Source organism: Paralichthys olivaceus, chromosome 22 (genome assembly GCF_024713975.1).
Source record: "Paralichthys olivaceus isolate ysfri-2021 chromosome 22, ASM2471397v2, whole genome shotgun sequence".
Taxonomy (NCBI): Eukaryota; Metazoa; Chordata; class Actinopteri; order Pleuronectiformes; family Paralichthyidae; genus Paralichthys; species Paralichthys olivaceus.
In genome coordinates, this window is record NC_091114.1 from 6,824,884 (window position 1) to 6,844,002 (window position 19,119).

The 19,119-nt window shown below is 41.7% G+C and overlaps 1 protein-coding gene and 1 long non-coding RNA gene across 2 annotated transcripts in view; both read left to right on the forward strand.

Moving 5' to 3' along the window:
• The window catches only part of LOC109639693 (uncharacterized), a 154,964-nt gene extending 143,192 nt beyond the window's left edge, over positions 1-11,772 (forward strand). Inside the window, exons 32-33 of the long non-coding RNA XR_011239964.1 lie at positions 507-3,171; positions 4,558-11,772. This is a non-coding gene — a long non-coding RNA (uncharacterized lncRNA). The remainder of the gene's footprint in view (positions 1-506; positions 3,172-4,557) is intronic.
• A 441-nt stretch (positions 11,773-12,213) lies between these two features.
• The window catches only part of dnah2 (dynein, axonemal, heavy chain 2), a 53,983-nt gene continuing 47,077 nt past the window's right edge, over positions 12,214-19,119 (forward strand). The window contains exons 1-11 of the mRNA XM_069519222.1: positions 12,214-12,385; positions 13,114-13,174; positions 13,333-13,497; positions 13,628-13,862; positions 14,246-14,356; positions 14,446-14,684; positions 15,310-15,501; positions 16,362-16,519; positions 17,115-17,202; positions 18,033-18,238; positions 18,408-18,537. Coding sequence (XP_069375323.1) covers positions 13,142-13,174; positions 13,333-13,497; positions 13,628-13,862; positions 14,246-14,356; positions 14,446-14,684; positions 15,310-15,501; positions 16,362-16,519; positions 17,115-17,202; positions 18,033-18,238; positions 18,408-18,537 — 1,557 coding nt within the window. The 5' untranslated portion in view covers positions 12,214-12,385; positions 13,114-13,141. The remainder of the gene's footprint in view (positions 12,386-13,113; positions 13,175-13,332; positions 13,498-13,627; positions 13,863-14,245; positions 14,357-14,445; positions 14,685-15,309; positions 15,502-16,361; positions 16,520-17,114; positions 17,203-18,032; positions 18,239-18,407; positions 18,538-19,119) is intronic.

Genomic DNA, 19,119 nt, shown 5'->3' on the forward strand with positions numbered 1-19,119 from the left:
TTCTCCTTACACTTTCACAACTCTTCACTTCCTCTGTAACCATTATCAGATGTAAACTCTGGGATGTCCTGAAGATCGGGTCCAAACTTTCTCCGCTCAGACGCGTTGACAGCAACACAGAAATCTCTGGAGTCTTATGAGGTGTGGTGCAGGATGCAACAAATAAATACCACTGTGGAAATCATAGGCTTTTTTTTTTATAGCACAACGATACTGCCATTGGCCCTTGTCACTTAAAGCTCCCTTGACATCTTTGTTGATGTCTTCTATGTGTATGAGATATTTATATTCTTTATATTCTGTCCTGTGTTGGAGACATCATCAACACAGGAGGCTCTCTCTTGATCTCCATAGATTCTCTTGAGTTCAGTGCATGTCTGAAACCAGCTATAGTTTCTCCTCAGCAATATCTCCCCTGCCCTCTCCTGCCTTGCATCACCTCATCCATCCATTTCTCCCCTCAATTCCCTGCCCTCACCCTTCCTCCCCGTTTCTCCTCTTTCTAGGTTATTTGAAGAATGGTCGTAATGAGCTGCAGAGGCTGTTGATGGTGTGCCCGCCGTCAGAGCCGCCGCCGCATCTCCTTGTGCCTCACCTCCTTCACTGTTAACAACCTCAGCACTTGCTTTGTGGATCCCGCTCTCTGCTGCTCTACAAGCTGTGAGTGTCAGCTATTATTCCATCAGTCCCTGTTGTTCTTCTCCATGTGGCCATCTCTCTCTCTCTCCCCCTCTCTCTGTGTCTGGTTCTCTGACTGAGCCCTCCCACCCACACACACACACAACACCATAAGCCCCTATTTGATTGACTCTAATGGCTAAAATGGCCACCAGACTTAGGCGATGTCACTATTCTGCCGCAATACTTAGTCGTTGAGTTAAAGTGGAAACCTGCTTCAATTTTAAAGAAATGTTTCCCTCTTCTAATTTGTGTAGTTCTATTTGCTTATGGCCCACTTGAAAACCGTTTCTCAAAATCCCAACACAGAGTTACTGTTAGGTGTCGAGTGAGTTGCACAGTGTTGGCTCATCCATTTTCACTTTCTTTCTCCGTCTTGCTGACTCTTCCCTCTGTCCTGTCCCCACAATGTGGAGGAATCCACCATCAGGTCGCCTCTGATCTACGTGCTGTCTCCTGGGGGCTGCACCGGGGCCCTGTTGCATCTGGCTGAGGCCTCTGGCATGAGGAAGCACTTCTATCCTCTCTCTCTGTCGCAGTCTCTCCCTCTGGACGAGGGACAGGCCCCCATCGCCAAGAGCATGATCGAAGAGGGCGTCATAAACAGCACAACAACAATTTCTCTATCTTTTCTCCTTCCCACTCGTCTCTCTCTGTTTGTTCTGCGTGTTAGTCATGCTTTTTTTTATTCCCCGACAAGTGTTTCTTTCAGGATCAAGTGTCATTTGCTGTTGACAAAGTGCACAAAATACTTGATGAATATTGGATTGTTTTGGTTCATTCAGATGAATCTTTCCATCCCTGTATCGACCCACTGCTTTCCAGCTCTCTCATGCTCATCAGCATGATTTGCAGCTGTTTCTTCTGCCAGTGGAGGCCTCACTGTCACTTTTTATGGTTTGTTGCCTCTCAGACACGCCTCTCTGTAACGAGGGAAATGTCACTGTTATACATCAAGCAATTTGTTTGCCTGGGAAATTTGATTTTTATTGTCTTTCCTTTGATTCATTTCAAACCTTCCATGTCCCTTTTCTATGCCTTAGATGCATAACAGTTACCCATAATGCCTTGGGTACTGATAAATTGAAATGTGCTATGCTTAAAGTCATTATACAAATGTTAACCAATAGTTGGGGTTTTGCCATCCCACTAATACCTAAAGCCTGCATCATACTGCCCGCATGAGCCGCACAGCTCCTTCGTTTGAGCAGCGCTGCTCTTCTAAAGAGTCGGTTTGACCTTGAAACCTTCGAGAGATATTGACCATCTCGTCCTATATTCTGAAATTTTCAACACTTTCTGAACCTCTTGCTCTCTGGCTTTCAAGGTTCATGTTGTTGTTATTGCACGATGTGCGGGTTCATACCATAAAGTCCTGGGATTTACTTGAGTATACAGGCCTTCTTCTATTTAAGGAAATACAGTTGTCATACCAGAAACCTACCAAAGCAGCTCAGCAGATCAGTGACGCTACGTGCCCATATCTCTGACTCTTTCAGACTTTTTCCTCCTTGTCTATGGCACCAGCTTCTTGTTGTTTTTTAATTATTTCCATCACCATGCTTGAAAGTAAATGGCGAGTTTGATCAAACTTGTCCTGGCGTGTGCAGTAACCCTGCCTTCACCTCTACACTCTACAAAATTCTGTGCATTTCACACCTGATTGACTCATTAGGTCTCTAATTAGGTCTCTCATCAAGCTTAGATTAAGTCAAAACTATAAGCTACTTAAAATAAAACACCACGTCACAAAAAAAAATCAAGGCCCAAACTAACAACATTATGGAAGACAATAACACTGCCCCCTGTCTTCATGATGTGAAAGCCAATGTGAATGAACATGGCCTCTTTATCCTTTCTTTTCATAGCATCCTACTGGAAATGAACCTGTTTCTACAGATGGGCTGGAACATAATCTATGACTTTAACGATGCTGACCTTAAAGACAGGGACTCATCTGATACTAAAGGTGCACCGTTTAACAGTGACGGCCATCAATCCAGTGAAGACTTTGATTATGATGTGATGGTGATTGAGTGCAGTTTATGCCTGCATGTCAGTAATCTGCTCTAAACCACAGATATAGACTTTAAGTCAAGCAGAAAGGCCAGTTAATACCATGTCAGAGTAAAGGCCGATTAGACTGATGGATAATGACGATCTAGTTGAAGTGCACAAGAAGGAACAGTACTTAAAGCCTTTGTAAAAATGTCTGTCTCGATTCTCTCTTTACAGTTTCTGTCTAGTCCTTTCAGACTCGATTGCTCGCCTGTGACTCGCGTTTCAAAGTCATTGTGTTAAAATCATCGTCTTGATGAATCTGCTGAGTCTGTGCCTGCATGAGTACGAGGAGACTCCCTGGGATGCGCCGAATTATCTCATTGCTGGGGTCGTCTATGGAGGTCATGTCACTGATGACTGGGACAGACGTCTTCTAACTACATACATCAATGACTGCTTCTGTGATGCTGCCATCACGCAGCCCTTCTTCAAGTGAGACACACACACTGACTCACACTGTTCTGCCACAGCCTTTCATATATCGGCAAGTTTCTTTATGTATGTAATACTGCAGTTTAACTACAGTGATTGTCGATCCCTCCTTAGATCGACTATACTGACATTTAAATACCCACTATAAAGGTGCTAAATTCAAAATGTACACTGCTTTACACAAATGAGTGAATGCATGTATTTGCGTCAAAATGCATAATTTCCACTGATATAAAAACACATTTTTTCTGAGAAAGCGCACTGCGGCTGCACTCAGCCGACAGAGGCCTCTCCAACTCCCCGCTGAAGCTTGTTGAGGTGGCGGAGTGCTAGCACCACCACGTGGACAATCAGATGACATTATCCCGAGAAATATAGACACAGTGGCAGCCTGATGAACACTGACAGGAACACTAAGTCCTTGCTTTTCTTCATTTAATCACTTACACGAATCCACACAGGCACCCGTGTCCACTAACTTCATTTCTATCCAAACACTCTGAAGAGATTTAAGTTCGCTAGAGCTGATAAAATACAATTTCTTATTTACAAAAGGGAAGATAAATTGAGGTCGTTTTTTTTGTCACCTGATCCAGCTGTAATGGAGCAATGAAGTTGTGAAACCACTTGAATAATTGAGCTTGTAAACAGTGAAAACCCTCATTATGAACATTAGAGGGAACTATCTTGTTATTGATTTGACTTAATTATAAATTACTTATTTTTACTGGGATAAGAGGAATAATAAAATCTAAATATCCAAAAGGAATTGAAGTGAAAAGAAAAATATAGATATAAAGAATTTTTTTCTCTTTTTACAAAACTTTTTACCAGCATATGTCCAGGTATTTACCTGCATATATCTGGATTTGCCTGTACCTGGACAGCTGTGTTGTGGAGGGATGACAATCTTTTACATTTGTGTGTTGAATCCTGATCTTTTTGTTTTAATAATAGCTCGCTGAGAGGCTTTGGCCAGTATCAATGTTTGGAATGTTTGGAAGTTGTCTTTGGTGGTGTGTGTGTCACATGCTGTCAATCAGAAGATTAATGGGACACTCAGAGGTTTACTTATGTAATTCTTTGCTGCTGTCTTCAGTCATTAACCATATTTTTTCAAACACTTTGCACAAAGATTTCAAGATATGGCCTTGAAATGACAGCACTACTAAATACGATATGAGTGAGATCTACCAGCAGTTGTGACGGACCAAAGCCCTGTTTATGCTTTAGCTAGTTTCTTATTTTTGAGAGTGTGAATGAAACACTTTACAATTCCAGTAAACCCAGAATAGATCACACTGATCAGTGGAACATCACATTTCCACTGTAAGTGTTGACTGAAGACTGTCAGCTGAGACTGTTTGTGTTGGATTTTCTCCCCAGAGATGCTGGAGGAAGAGATCCAGGGCTCAGTGGTGATGTCATCCATCTTGAAAGAGACCTTCATCTGCACGTATAACAACCCTGGACCAAGACTGTGGGAGAAGGTGAAACACACACACACCCAAGTGTTTGCAGCCTCACCAAAACCTTATCCCTAACCTTAACTATAACAAATTCATGCATATCCCTAACCGCAACCCTATTTTGCTCCTAACATTAAACAGAACCTCAAAAATTACCTTACAAACCAGTATATGATCCTTGTGTGGTCTCCTGGTCCTGACAACCACGGTGTTTATGCTCCAAAAGGTCCTAAAGAGGCAGCACACACAAACTACATTCCTTGAACACCATTTTCTTAACCAAGTTGTTTCAAGGTTGCAAATTCATTCTTTCCCAAATCACAACATGTAATTCTAAACTTCTCACTTCTCTCCCGATGCACTTCTTTTTTCCTGTTTTGCTCTTGTCTCACATCATAAAGTGGGAAGACAGACTGGAAAATACAGAAGGGCAGCTCGGATCAATAATGCTGAGACGAGTGCTGTTTGAAGAGTCAGTAGTTTTGAATAGGAGCAGACAGAAAGCACATGCTGAGTCAGTAATGGTAGTATTATAAAGTGGATTTAAAGAGGTAGCAAAACAAATATACTGATCAACACTCATCTTTGCTGCTGTCTTCAGCCGGTCCAATAGCTGCAGGCCTGTCTCTGGACTGACTCACTGGCTTGTTATTGTGTTTCCTGTCAGCAGGATTACACAGAAAGTAACAAACTGATTTGCACCAAACTTGGTGGAGGGATGAGACATGAGCCAGGGAAGAACTCATTAAACTTTGTCGCAGATCTGGTAGAAGGTGCGGGTACAGGAACTTTTTTTTTTTTATCACCCTCCCTATCATTGCTAGAAAGGGCTTTTTTTACTCAGGAAATAATTTATGAAGCAAGAGACAAATTTATGGTGATGAGATCTTTGAGTTTGTAAAATCTGTGCAGATGATCAGACTATTTCCTTTTTTCGTTTAAATTTCTATTACAAGATTGTTTGGCCTTGGCGGAGATACACACTATACTGCCATTCTAGTTAAAAGTGTATTTACACACACACACACACACACACACACACACACACACACACAGACATATACAGTGATGGGGCTCTGGCAGCGTTCCAGCTGTCATTCTGTCCAAATGCTCTATTCTGGCTTCATTATCACTGGACCTGTCTTTACAGTGGAGAGAGAACACAGGGTGCTGCCAGCTCAGGTCAAGGGGATGGAAAAGAGGTTTGTAAGTCATGTGTGTGCGTGTGTGTGTGTGTAAAACTGACCACAGTACATCAACACTGGAGCCTCTTACCTAAAAACACTGAATCTGTGGCACAAAAAACGATCAATATCAGAATGTGCAGAGAGGAAAACCTGTTTTCTTTTTTACCTGTGGCACCAGGGTGCAGACAGACACATGGTACCTTTCTCACTCATAATCTCCTGTTCCAAGGATTAACAGTTCACCTGTCACCTTCAAACGATACCTCTCTCAGAAGTGTATAGTATACAGTAGGTGACACACATGTTGACTGCTTCCATTGGAGGACACATGAGCTTCGGTGATGAGTGTCTTAATTGTGAAGGGCCTTCTGAGATTCAATAAATTGCTGGAGATTAAGAATGAGTGAACACCAGAGAATAACTGTGGGTGGAATGATGGGTAAAGGTTTGAGCATCACTATGTCACTGCTCAGACCAGGTATCAACACGCATCCTGAGTGATCCAGTCACTAGTGGTCGAAGCTACGATCCAGATCTGAATGTGCCTGAATGCATCCTGTGATCCAGTCACTCAAACCGCATTTGAAGGTGGTCTAGGATGCATGTGGCTTATTTGCTGGAGGAGCCACCAACCTTCTCATGACTGGAGGAACCACTCTACCTCCTGAACCACAACTGCACACGAAATGTGTAAATAAAACGTTTCTGCATGTAATTCAGCATTAGCCACTGCTACCATTATAGAATACTGTGGATAATTAATTACAAGTGTTACTGACTACGCTGCCTTTGCCAACAGCTGTTGTGGAGTTAAATTCTGTATTTTAGAAAAAGACAATTTCATACATGTGTAGGAGCCAATTTTCTGATTCTGCTCAGCAGTTTTCTGTTGCCACCGGAGGAGGCTGTGGCTGCAGCGGTGACGTCTACAGCCTCGTCAGAACACCAGGAGACTTCACTGGTGTTATCGTCTCAGAAGAACAACCTGGTGGAACTTGTGGAGTCTAGAGCCTTGCCAATATCCCAGGAGACTTTGTCCATGGAGCCAAAGGATCCTGGGTCAGTGTAACTGCTGTCTGGCCCACATTAGAGTTTGGGGGGTGGTCAGACTGGATGAAGTAAGACAAACAATTGGTAAATCAGTCAGTGTCAGTTGAGTAAAGCCATCAGTCCAACCTGTGTGGTTAAGTTCCCGTGTGAAACAACATGTGGTCACTTAGTCCGCTGCTGATGTCCTCTCTCAGGGGGCTCATGGAAATGAAGGGCTGCTGCAGAGCCTGACGAGGAGAGATCCTCTCAAACCCCCTCAAGATGCTCTAACCCCCTTAAGAGAGACACAAAGGCCATGCAGTGTCTCCAATTCTGGATGGATCTGGATTTGGTTTCAGGTCAGATGATCCAGCTCCCAATGGACAGGTAAATGACTGGTACAGATCCAGTCTTTAAAACACATGAGAGAGTATTCACATGAATCAGGCCGTTCAGAGAGCTCAGCAGCTTGATAAAGCTGTTCTGTTGTCTTTCTCTGTTTTCATGTTGTTTGTAACGGTGAATTAGTCTGCTGTCTGAGGGACCAAAATAAAAAAAGCCAAAACATAAAATTCTCAAACAAAGAAGAACATTGTTGCTCTATCATCAGTCTCCATGATGAACCATCTTCAGCCTCCTCTTCAATGAAGAACAGCTGGTTGTACTTGCCAGCATGGAGCAGGCGGTCTTCCGGCTGGCTCAGCACTCCGACCATGCACTTCATCTGCAGACAGAATACACATTATGAGAGTCCCATCCACTTACGTTCTAAATGAATATGAAAAACAAATAAAATGTATTTGGTTAGATATATAACATTTGATATTCGCAGTCTATGGGCAACAGGTTTTAAGCCATGTACAGGAACGCCAGGACACACCCGACCCCCCACACATCGATGGCCTCAGTGAGTGGAAGGCCAAGTGAAATTTCTGGAGCCCTGAGAAGGAAAGACATGAGGCAAAGATGAAAAACCTGTTGAAACATTTTCAGAGCAGAGAAAATAATGTGGCTAAATGGCTGGACCTCCATGCCCAGCTGGACTTGGGGCACCATCATAGCGCAGCCAAAGTCAGTTAACTTCACCAAACAGGACGTTGTCTGGTTTGATGTCCGTATGCATGATGCCAAGATCTTTCAGGGCATCCAAGGCCACCAAGAGCTGCAGGGACGAAAAGCGTTTAGAATTTTGTGCTGTTGTTGGGTGCCAGGTTGAGGTTTTGGGGCTCTCTGTAACGAAATAGTATATTTTTAATGATGCATTGATCGCTTCTACATACCTGCTTAGCAACTGGGCAGATTTCACATAGAGCAAGGGGCTTCCAGTGTTGCTGCCCTAGCAGCTCATAGAGAATCATTTCCAGCCTCTCAAACCCCAAGCAGGTCTGTTCCATTTGTAGGAATTGTGTGTGTGCAGTATCTCAGTGGCTTTATTGGACATACATTGGGGCTGCTGACCCCAGCTAAGCTTCCTTTTTCTTCTGAACCACTTGTAAATGAGACAATACTCTCTCTCTCCTTGTCTCTTTTGTTCTTTCATCCGTCTGTGTTCTCTCATTTTACTAAGTGATGCTGTATATTTCTGGCCTCATCTGGTCCGAGCAGCAACAACAGCCCCTCACAGGCTCTCTGCGCTAGTTATTTGTCCATCCATCCTTTCATCCCTCTCTTCCCCGCCCTCCTTGGCATGGCAGCCTGTCATTATTTCTGAGCTCACAGATTCAGACTTTAATTTTGGCCTGCTTGCTCCTCTGTATCCGGCCATTTGTAATCTGCTTTCTTCACAAGGCTCCTCTTTATATGTGTGTGTTTAGCGGTTACTGTGTTTGGCATAACCACTGGAGATTAAGGCTGCATGGATGAATGTATTTGCATCTGATATGTTCAGGCCGGGCATCTACACGAGCCTGCGTCAGCATATTTTCTCTGTTTCTACTCCACCCTAAAACTATCTTTTTTTTTCCACCACACTGCAGCCATCATCGAACAGAGAAACAATTTGGTCCCTGAAGGGTGATTTCGTCTGAACCACAGAGATATCTGACATATCCAAATTTACAGAAACTTTCATGCAAACAGTGCAGTCAATCAAGTTGAGGTAAAGGATATTTTTATGCTAATTTGCATTTCCCCAAGCTGAATAAAAGAGGACAGAGGGAGGGAGCAACTGAAGGAGAAATAAACCTATTCAAACAAATGAATTCTAATGAAGCTTCCCAGACAAGACGTTTGGAGTCAGCATTGTGAGAGAGAAGGCCTGGACTTCCCCACTGGAAAGGACTCAGCCCGAACTCCTGAAAGGGAGGGGGAGAAAAACAAGAGAACGACCCTGGAGAAAGTGAGCCGGGAGGAAGAATGGTCCAGTAATGAGAGAGGGAAACCAGAGGGAGGTGGGGCCTGAGTTCAAGGTTGTATTCAGACTTAAGGATTGTCCCCCTGAAAGACCCAACACAGACTTCCTCAGGGTTTAAGAGCTTCTTTATCAGACCCAGGTCTGTGTGGGTCTCTGGTTGGGTGGGAGATGGCATTATACTCATATTCAAATCAGACTTTTCTGGTTGTAACAATGGATACATTTTTATGGATAATAGCTTCAGCTGAAATGAGCTGGAAGGTGAATGCAGTATGGAAACATTTTGATGTGTTATTTATAATGGGCTAGTAATTACCTCCCTTGTCTAATGAGCGAATAAGAATTGTTTATCCTAGCACGAGAGTTCTGTGTTTTATTTATGATATTCTTTAGAAAACTGCTACAATATAATACAGAACGTAATGACACCAATTAGCATTTTGGTGGAGCTGATTTATGGTTTTCACCCCCCCATGCATGAAAATGTTCATACCTGAGGTCTATGAAAGCCAATTCTGTCTATATGCTTAGAAATCACTTCACTTAGAAACTCTCAAACAGGTGTATCTTGAAACAAAGCCTCTTTTTTTAAATTGATGTGTGAACATTTTGTAAATGTAGGTTATTAAAAGTTGCAGACCAAAAGAAAAGATACTTTGCAGACACTGTAGATTCAGACGCCCCTGGGTGCCAAATGATTTTCTGTTTCAGAGCTACTTGATAGCTTTACCTCGTGCTCTGATTTTTAAACCAACCAACTCTTCTCAGTTTTTAGTTTCTTGGGAAATAGCAAGATTAACAGACGCTTAGGAGAACAACTTTTGATTCAGAAGTGACTCAACTTTCAGTTATCGACCTCGATCTTTACTCTTGAACCTAATATTGAAAAACTGTATTCCAGTTGATTTTTATTGAATAGTGCCAGTGGCTATGGAGGCAAGGCAGCTAATGGAGAGAGTTTAGAGGCCATTCAAGAAGGTCTGATGTAAAAGAATCTGCCATTTAACATAATAAGAAGTGGTCAGTTGTAATGGACTGTTGGCTCTGATCATTGCGGAGCATTCCTCTGTGTCAAATCTTTATGACTAAAATATTTTGAGTACTACGTTAGACCAACTGCATATGCTGTTTTATTATGGATGCCTCTAGGCTACTTTTTGCATTACTTTAGTGTAGGAAGTAGAGCTGTACAGCTATTTAGAAAGATATGACTGTGCAGTGATGCAAGATCAGTGATGACTCTATCAATCACGTCTTGCTTAAGGGCGAACACGTCCACATTTTCTCAGCCTGGGCTTGGATCTTTCCGTCTATGCAGCGCTCCAGCTCCCTGTGTCATCGTTGGAACCTAAATGCGTCATGGATGTTAAATGACTTTCATATTTATTGGGGGGGAAAGGGATTTTAGGGGGTTGTTTCTTCTGTGGCAGGAAAAACAGATGGAGTGCTTTGCAGAGTTTTCAATATTCAGTTGCTTTAAAAGGGAGCACACTACCTCCCAGCAGATGTTTACATTGCTCATAAAAGGTAAGATAAACTCGTAGTTTATCCAAAGCAGTGCAGAAACAGCTTTTTCTTAATGTCAGTATTTCACAGTATTATCCTTTACTGCTCACTAATCATTGGGATTAAATTCAGCATACACTACTGCAAAACTTGACCTGAATATCCTTTTATTGGTAAATTATTGGTAAATGAGTTTCCATAAAATCCATTAACATACAACAGGTATTTCAATTTATGTTCTGAGATCTAATATGTAACAGAATAAAATGAGTGATGATAAAATTAGTTTCTTTCTGAAATGTACAGAAATCATAATGTTTTCTCTCCACCACTACTTTCCCCTTGTGTTTCACTTGAGTCTTTGTACCACTGGGTGGCGACGCAGGACTTCCACTGTTTGGTAAAGTCCAGATGAGAAGACAGCAGAAAGATGCCAGAGCAGAGGCTTTCCAGGGTCATGATGAACTTCAAAAGAGTTTTAATTTAAAGATCTATAATGCACACTTATAAGTTTTGTTTTTTATTACTGCACTCTTTGAAAACATTTTAAAGCATGTAGGTCGATTAATGAATCTTTTATATTGTTAAGCAAATGTTCTCTTTCTTGTGTGTCTATATTTAACATGCTATTTAAGACTGAATTTTGTATCATATTGTATGATCAAAAGCCTTTAAAAGTATATAAGGATTTATTAATAACTTCCCCATGTTATGTTTTGATTGTATGTGCCCCCATTATTTGGTGATTGTAATTTGTTTTACTCACAACTCCTCTCTGCTGCTTTCGGGCTTTGCAGTAGTCTTCCGTCCCATAGGTCCTGTCTCACAATGAACAATACTTTAAATATTACTTACATTTTTTTTGCATTGCTTTTAGTTCAATCTGAGATTGTTTCACGATTCTATTAGTATCCATTTATTTGTTTATCTTGTTTTTTATTCTTTCGCTGAATTGTATGTATGATTGTAAAACACTCATATCAAGTCCTTTTGTTCTTAAATATGCTATATGAAGTAATAAGACTTGACTTGACTAATGTATATATATATTACGCAAAATGGGGGGGGGGGGGGGGGGGGGGGGGGGGGTATTGTTTTATGTACACACAGTACCTGCGGCATGTAAATGTAGAATAATGTGCTTTAGATTGGTAGTATTCATGCAGTGTATTGGATGAGTGGGAAATAGCTGATTATTTGTTTTTAGTTCCATAAGATGATATACAAAGTCAGAGCAATTGCAGTCTTAGAATAAGATAAGGGCAAACAGCAAAATCAGAGGGGGATCTCCCAATAGAATTAAGAGTCAAAAACAAACATGTATACAAAATATATAACAGCTAATGTTTGTGTAAATTAATTAGCAATTACGCTTACACATACAATCTTCTAATCTAGATAATGTATTAAATGATTGGCCGAAAGTTTTAAAATATGAAGTATGCTTTTGCAATGTAAAAATACACCTTGTTTCAAATATGTCTGCAGTATAATGACGATGACAGTACACATATCTTTTAGTTTGGAGGGGGAGGGACCGGAACGAGGACGGACCGTGAAGCTCCTCCTGTCCGGAGTCACCCCAGGCAACCAAACGTTTCCATGGAGACGTTGCCACCGAGCAGAGTTGAACACGAAGCGGAGGATGAGCGGCTGGCTTCCGACCTGAGGTGAGAATCTGACTTTTACCCAGGTTCCACTAACTCACATGGACTTCACCCAGTGCAGACGATTCAGTGAGAGACACGTTTTATTTGAACTGAATAAAACTCGAAGGATTTGCTCCCAGTGTGGACAAGTGACAGTTCTGTCAGAGTAAACCACTTCATGCGCTGACTAACTTGTGGAAGAGGCTAGCTAGCTACCGTGCGAGCTAACTAGCAACAGCACCAACGGATATCAACTTCCATTGGAAAGTTATTGAGGCCCGAGCACTGACAGAGCAAAGTTCAAACCCCTTCTGATGCACAACACGGGTGAAAAATGACCTGTATTCATGTCCTGTGTTATTTCATGCATGGCTGTACAGAAACGTATTGAATTCAATTGAAAAGAAAACTCTGGTCCTGACTGTTCACTCACTCAGTATCAAGCATATTTACTGAATCATTTTGGAGAAATTCAGCTCAAAGTTCATTATTTTGAATTGAAAAGGGCATTATGTGCTATCTTTACTCTACTGTAAGATCCCTTTGATCCATAATTTCTTTGATTGAAAACAAGATAATTAATGAATACTAAGAATATTAAATGATAAAATACATTTATTTCAAACATGTAGCAAAGAAACATTCATGCATGAAATAACACAGGAAATGAAGTCGGGTCACTTTTGACCCATGATGTGTACCATGGATGTTTCAATATGTCTGTGTGTGTGTGTGTGTGTGTTTCACAGGAAAAGGAGGATTTGAGCTTTGAAAGAAATGGAAGAGGACAACTTAAAGACCCTTCGCCTGGTATAGCTGGGTCATTAATTGGAATTTGTAATTTACACTTATTCTTTCTTCACTCCTTTGTATGCACGGACATTACCCAACTAAATTAACGCTGTATGTTCTTTCCCCCTCTCCATTTCTCCATGGTTTGATCTTTTCATCTTACCATCCTCTTGAAGGTGTTTATCCGCTGTGTGACTATTTCTGGTGTAACAGAAGAGTCGTGGACAAAGGAGAATGAAAGGGCTTTGGATCAATTTATCATTGACACGTCTATCACAACCATGCTGGTCTACATGGACACCAGTGCTAGACTGCTGGTGGAGTTCTCCATGCCCCTACCGGTACAGCACACTTTTCACTTTAAATTTAATACTATAGGGAATGTGCTTCACCATAGAGAGTTGGCGAGTTCCTCTCTGTGTTCTCCTTCTGTTTCTCTTCACCAATGCACCTGGAAATTCATTTTTGTAGGGACAGGTGGCAGAGCAGCTGAACTATTTTATACGCACGCCAGGAGCCATAATCACAGAAGAGATGTTTGACACGGCCGTACAGTTTGGCACAGTGTGCGACTCTGTCACCAAGACACTGCTCCATGACATGACCTGTCTGCACGCCCCCACAGTTGCCCTCAGCACGAACATGGAGAAGAGCATCAAGGACAGCTACACCAACAGCATGCACTGCTACTTTGCCAGCCTCACTGGTGGGTACCTCGTGGGAAAACTGTGAGACAGTTGACTAATAATTCTAGATCTAGGTGAAATGAATGAACCTATTAATAAAAACTATACTTTTTCCTTTGAGGTGATTTTTCATGCAGCCGAGTTGAAAGTAGACTACTTCTGTCTTTTAAATAGACCAGTAGATTACGTATGTTCTAATATTTGTCCTTCTCTGACTGCAAATTGTGGGTTTACTGCAATTGTATGTAGAAGGAGGACCCTGGTGTACAGGATGGACTCTAAGCCAGGATGATAAGATAGAAATGATGAAAACTGTGCACCACATTGACTATAAGAGAGTTCCATTGAGTCATATGCACACATAATTCAGTGTAATAATTTATGTCATTTTATTTTTTAACAGATGAAGTTTATAAGAATCGGGGCAACATAGTCCTATACATCCCAATGGAAGGCCTACAATGCAGCCCTGAGCAGGCCAGCAAAGACAGGAAGCAGGTTCAGAGAATGGAATGTAAGCCTGAGGAGCTGTGAACGCGTGTGTATGTTTAAATTGATCCATCCATCTCAACATTTACCTCTTCTGCCACTCACCGATTTCAGCTATCATCATCCACTGGACGGATCAGATCAAGGAGCTCCTGCACGGTTCAGAGATGTTGAATAGGTGGGACAACTGTGGCCTGCTGCAGGAGATCACCTTCTGGGAGACTCGTTGTGTCAAGCTGTCAGAAGTCATGCAGCAGCTACAAAAGCCTCAAGTCGGGCACATCAAGAACATCCTGCAGCTCTCCAACTCTCTGTATGTTCCGCGCTTCTGCAAACTGGCCGAGGAAATACAGGTACAGGAAGTCTGCAAGCATCAAGCCTAAATAATCTCACACTTTAACAAAATACACACGCTCCTATATTAGATATTAGTCCCCTATATGTGCATGATCTTTTTTTTATCAAGACCGTGAGGTAAGCTGTATTGATTCAGTACTTTAGGTCACATTTTGCCAATATGTCCTCACAAGCTGTACATTCTGTTTGTGTGCTGGAATAAATCTGGCTTGCACAGCCCCTACTCTGTATTCGGTAAAGAAAGAAAGCTGGATGATCTGAAAGTGACAACACTGTTTTAGCCAATCAGCATCAAGGGTATTCATGCTTGTGCACAGAAGGGGGGGTGCATGCTTACAGTACGCTCTCACCTGTTACACCTCATGTGAGAAAATGTAATCGTTCCTCTGCCTTCTACTATCGAGGGATGTGAGGATGACCTGAAAAAGTGGCCTCAGATAAGAGCTCCCCAACACTACTCAGTTACTACTTTGTTAGCCACTGGCATTGGTAGCACCACTATCGCACAGGATACACCCTCAATCATTTTCACACTCTAAGGTGCTGAAGCACCAAAGAGATGGAATAATGAAGAATTAAACAATTAATATCACATTTCATTTGTGTATGTGTGTTTACCAGGATTGCTTGCTGCAGGCCCAGTCAAACCTTTCCCACCTGTCCACACTGAAGGAGCCCTGCGAGGAACTTGCAAAGCTCAAGCTGAGCCAAGTCACTCCTAAACTGCAACACATCATCAGTCTCATTCGCATCATCTGGGTCAAATCCAACCACTACAACACGACTGAGAAGATCAACGGTCTTTTCCGCAAGGTACCTGCAATTTACATCATCAAAGTGATCGGGTGTACTCTGTTGTTACCATTCCTCTCTCTCTCTCACACACACACACACACCTTATTTGAACACACTGTCATATACCCACACACTGCAATCCACCCTAAATATTTAAATAATAGCTATTCTTAGAATATGAATAGATGTGCTACTTCAAGGCAATAACTTTGTCCATGGATGAGTCCCCAGAGCAACATTGATAGATAACCTTTCGCTGTGGGAATGCACTGAATAAAAGACCTGATCACTGTTTTCATTCATCCTTTATGAGTACAACTCCACAGGCCAAAGGAAAAATAATTGGTGTAGTTATGTTCTAGCCGAATGTCGTCTGGTGCCCTGTTGCACTGCTTTTGTTTTCCTTCCTCTTCCACCACTGTTATCTTTGCCGAACATTATGTTTTCTTCTTCGTCATCATTGCTGAAATAATGACCATAATGGCTGATCAGTTGCCTCTCTGATGTCTGCACCTGCAACTGATATCGTCCTTGCTTTGTTTTTCTGAAATCATTGACCTCCTGTACATTGCAGATAGATTTAACCATGTCTGGTTGTTTAATCATAAAAGACTGAAAAGTTAGAACAAAGGATTTCTGCAGAGATGTACCTGTACTTTTGTGACAGTCTGGAGGGCAGAGCTAAATAAAGTTAATCATTGTGATGCGCTTGCTACCAACTAAAAGGACATTAGAAAACTCATAACAATTAACATGCAAAATGTTTAATGTTACAATGTAAAAATGTGGCTTTTGTGTAAAATGACTACATTTTAGTCTATATTTGTAAATGTTTTGGTCTCCCAATACTTAAATGTTTGTTTTCTGCCATGTTGCAGATGAGTAATGACATCATCCGCCTGTGCTGCCAGAGCATCTCTCTGGACAGGATCTTTGAGGGCTACGTGTTATCCAGCAAACAAGTCCTCAGCGACTGCATCCAGTGCTGCGAGTCCTGGAAGGAAGTATACTTGCACGCTTCGAAGACTCACCAAAAGTAGGTGAAATCTCACCTCTCATCTGACCCTAACCCAAAAAATAAGAATACTAATTCTAAATAAGAGCCAATGTCAACCATTCACAAAAGCTTTCATTAAAATAAAAATTTTAAGAAGGGATTTAAAAGAGAGAAATCATGTGGAAGGAATTCCATAATGTGGAGGCTCTGATCGCAAAGGCTCAGTCACCCTTTGTTGCACAGTGAGACCTGGGAGTTATCAGCTGAACTCCATCTGCAGATCTTAGCGATGCAGAGGACACGTACTAGATAAATAAATCTGAAAGGTATTTGGTTGCAAGGCCATTTATCATTTAAGAGCAATGAAAAACAGAATCGCCTTGATTTGAAAGAGTTGAGAATATCTGAAGTCACAGATGACCTCTTATTCTAGAAGCTTGTTCCAGTTATAACGAAAGGGTCCAAGCAGGTGCGATCTTAAGGGTGCAGATCAGAGATGTCCTTGTGTAATTTGTTTGTTAATTTGCTAAGTCAGTGCAATAGTCTCTTCACATCAGTTTCAGCCTTTCTCTAATTTCTTTCTACTTTCTCTATCTTCTTTTTTTCTTTCCCCCTGTTGCCTTTCTGTTGCCAGGTATTCTTCAAAAGCCTGGGACCTGGATCATACTAGCTTTTTTGTGGTGGTTGATGCTTTCATTCAGCGATTCAGAGGCCTGCTTGAGGTAAAAATGTTCCCCCACTCACACATTCTCACACATTAGTGCATGTCTAGACAACAACTGCATACATTCACATTAAAATTCATGTCAGAATAAGGGAATCACTCTATAAATAAATGCTGAAGCAAATGCAAAAGTTCCTGATGAACAAGTCAAAGCTGCCATCAAATCACGTTTTTATTGATAATAATGAATATCACTGTTATGTCAACCCACCTACACAACCTGGTATTAACCTCCGTCTTAAGCGATCCAATCAGAAGTGGTCTGAACGCACATAAATGCATCCTCATCCTTCCTGAGACCTGATCACTCCAACCACATTCAGACATGGCCTGGGATGCATGGGGCCCTGTTCTTTAAGCTGTGTGAACACAAAAGAAAAGATCAACACATTATTCCTGCATACAGCTGGTGAAAACAAGTTGAACACACTCCTTAGAGCTGACAACTAGTGATCTGGTCTCTCAGGATGGATGTTAATAGCAGATGTGAACAGGGCCTGAGTCTTCAGCCTCTGTAAAGATATCGAGGGTATTTATGTCAGTATTTGACTCACTGGTTACAACACTTTTACTTTCATTGACTCAACATTCAAACTTCCGTTACAATATCTCTCTACCAGTGTTGTGTCATGACAAATCCTGCATTGGATTAACTTAAGTGTAATTACTTCTAACATTAATGATGGGAGTGATATATGAAAAGCTTAGATTTGTTTTGTTTGTTCTTTTTTTCCCTCATCTTGTGTCCATAGTGACCTGCAATACATTTAGTATATCCAATATATTCAACAGCCTTCTACTCTAATTTGGCACTTTTTGCACTCTCAGGTATGTGACTGCCAGCATCAGTTTGCCCGTTGGGAGGATGGCCAGCAGAGGCCCCTGCCATGCTTAGGCGGCTGCCAGGGACCAGAGTTCACTCGCTTCCTCCAGAAGATAGAGGACAACTTCCACCGTGGCCTACAGAGCCTGCGCTCTGTTGACAAGGGCATCTTTAATGTCATGGACACCGGGTGGTGCAATGAATTCTACAAGTAGGTCTATTGCTGTGTAACACATTCATAAAAAGCCAACATTTCAACTATCTTTTTGGCTGATCTCTATCCAAAGCTGTTTACTGTCCTTTCATGGTGTGCTTTTTGTTTTTTGTTCAGCTGATTGTCATGGGCCTGTGTTTCCATGTATGGATGTGTTCTTTTGTAGGTTTCACGCATTGGTGAAGGATCTGGAAATGTTGGTGCGGAACCTGATCAATTCAGTGTTTAAGACGGTCAACACAATAGAGGAAGGAGTTCGGCTTCTGGATATTTTTAGGCCCATGTCTGCTCGAGAGGTGTCTCTCAGAAACACACACACACACACACAAACACAGTGCATTATTCCAACACCATTCTGTCAAGGTTGCAAATTCATTCTTTCCTGAATCACAACATGTGTTTCTAAACCTCTGTTTTATTGAGGACACTGATATGCGTAATGCATTTCCCAGCCTCTTACCCTAACATTTAATACACAACTAAATAACCCTGGCCTAAACCTAGTTTTAACCCCAACACTAAAAGCAAATCTTATCCCTCAAACAACACATCAGTCAGAAAATGAGCAGAGGGCAAAATGTCCTCACTCTGTAAGGTCTCTGCTCAAGATGGTCCTCACAAATATATATCTGACAAGCACACACACCCTTCCATGTTAATTCAAGCCCTTTACACCCTAACTCAAAATGCATTACTCACCTAAACACATCTGCTCACCTTCTTCATATGAAATCTTGGATGCTCATTGTCTCTGCAGTTTGTTATGGTTAACCTAAACCCAAAGAGTTCATAGAGAGCTGCCTCTTTTATCACTGCACTGCACCAAGAGCAAAAAGACTTCTCATATTGGTGCTGATGTATAGTTTGTGCTTGTTTTG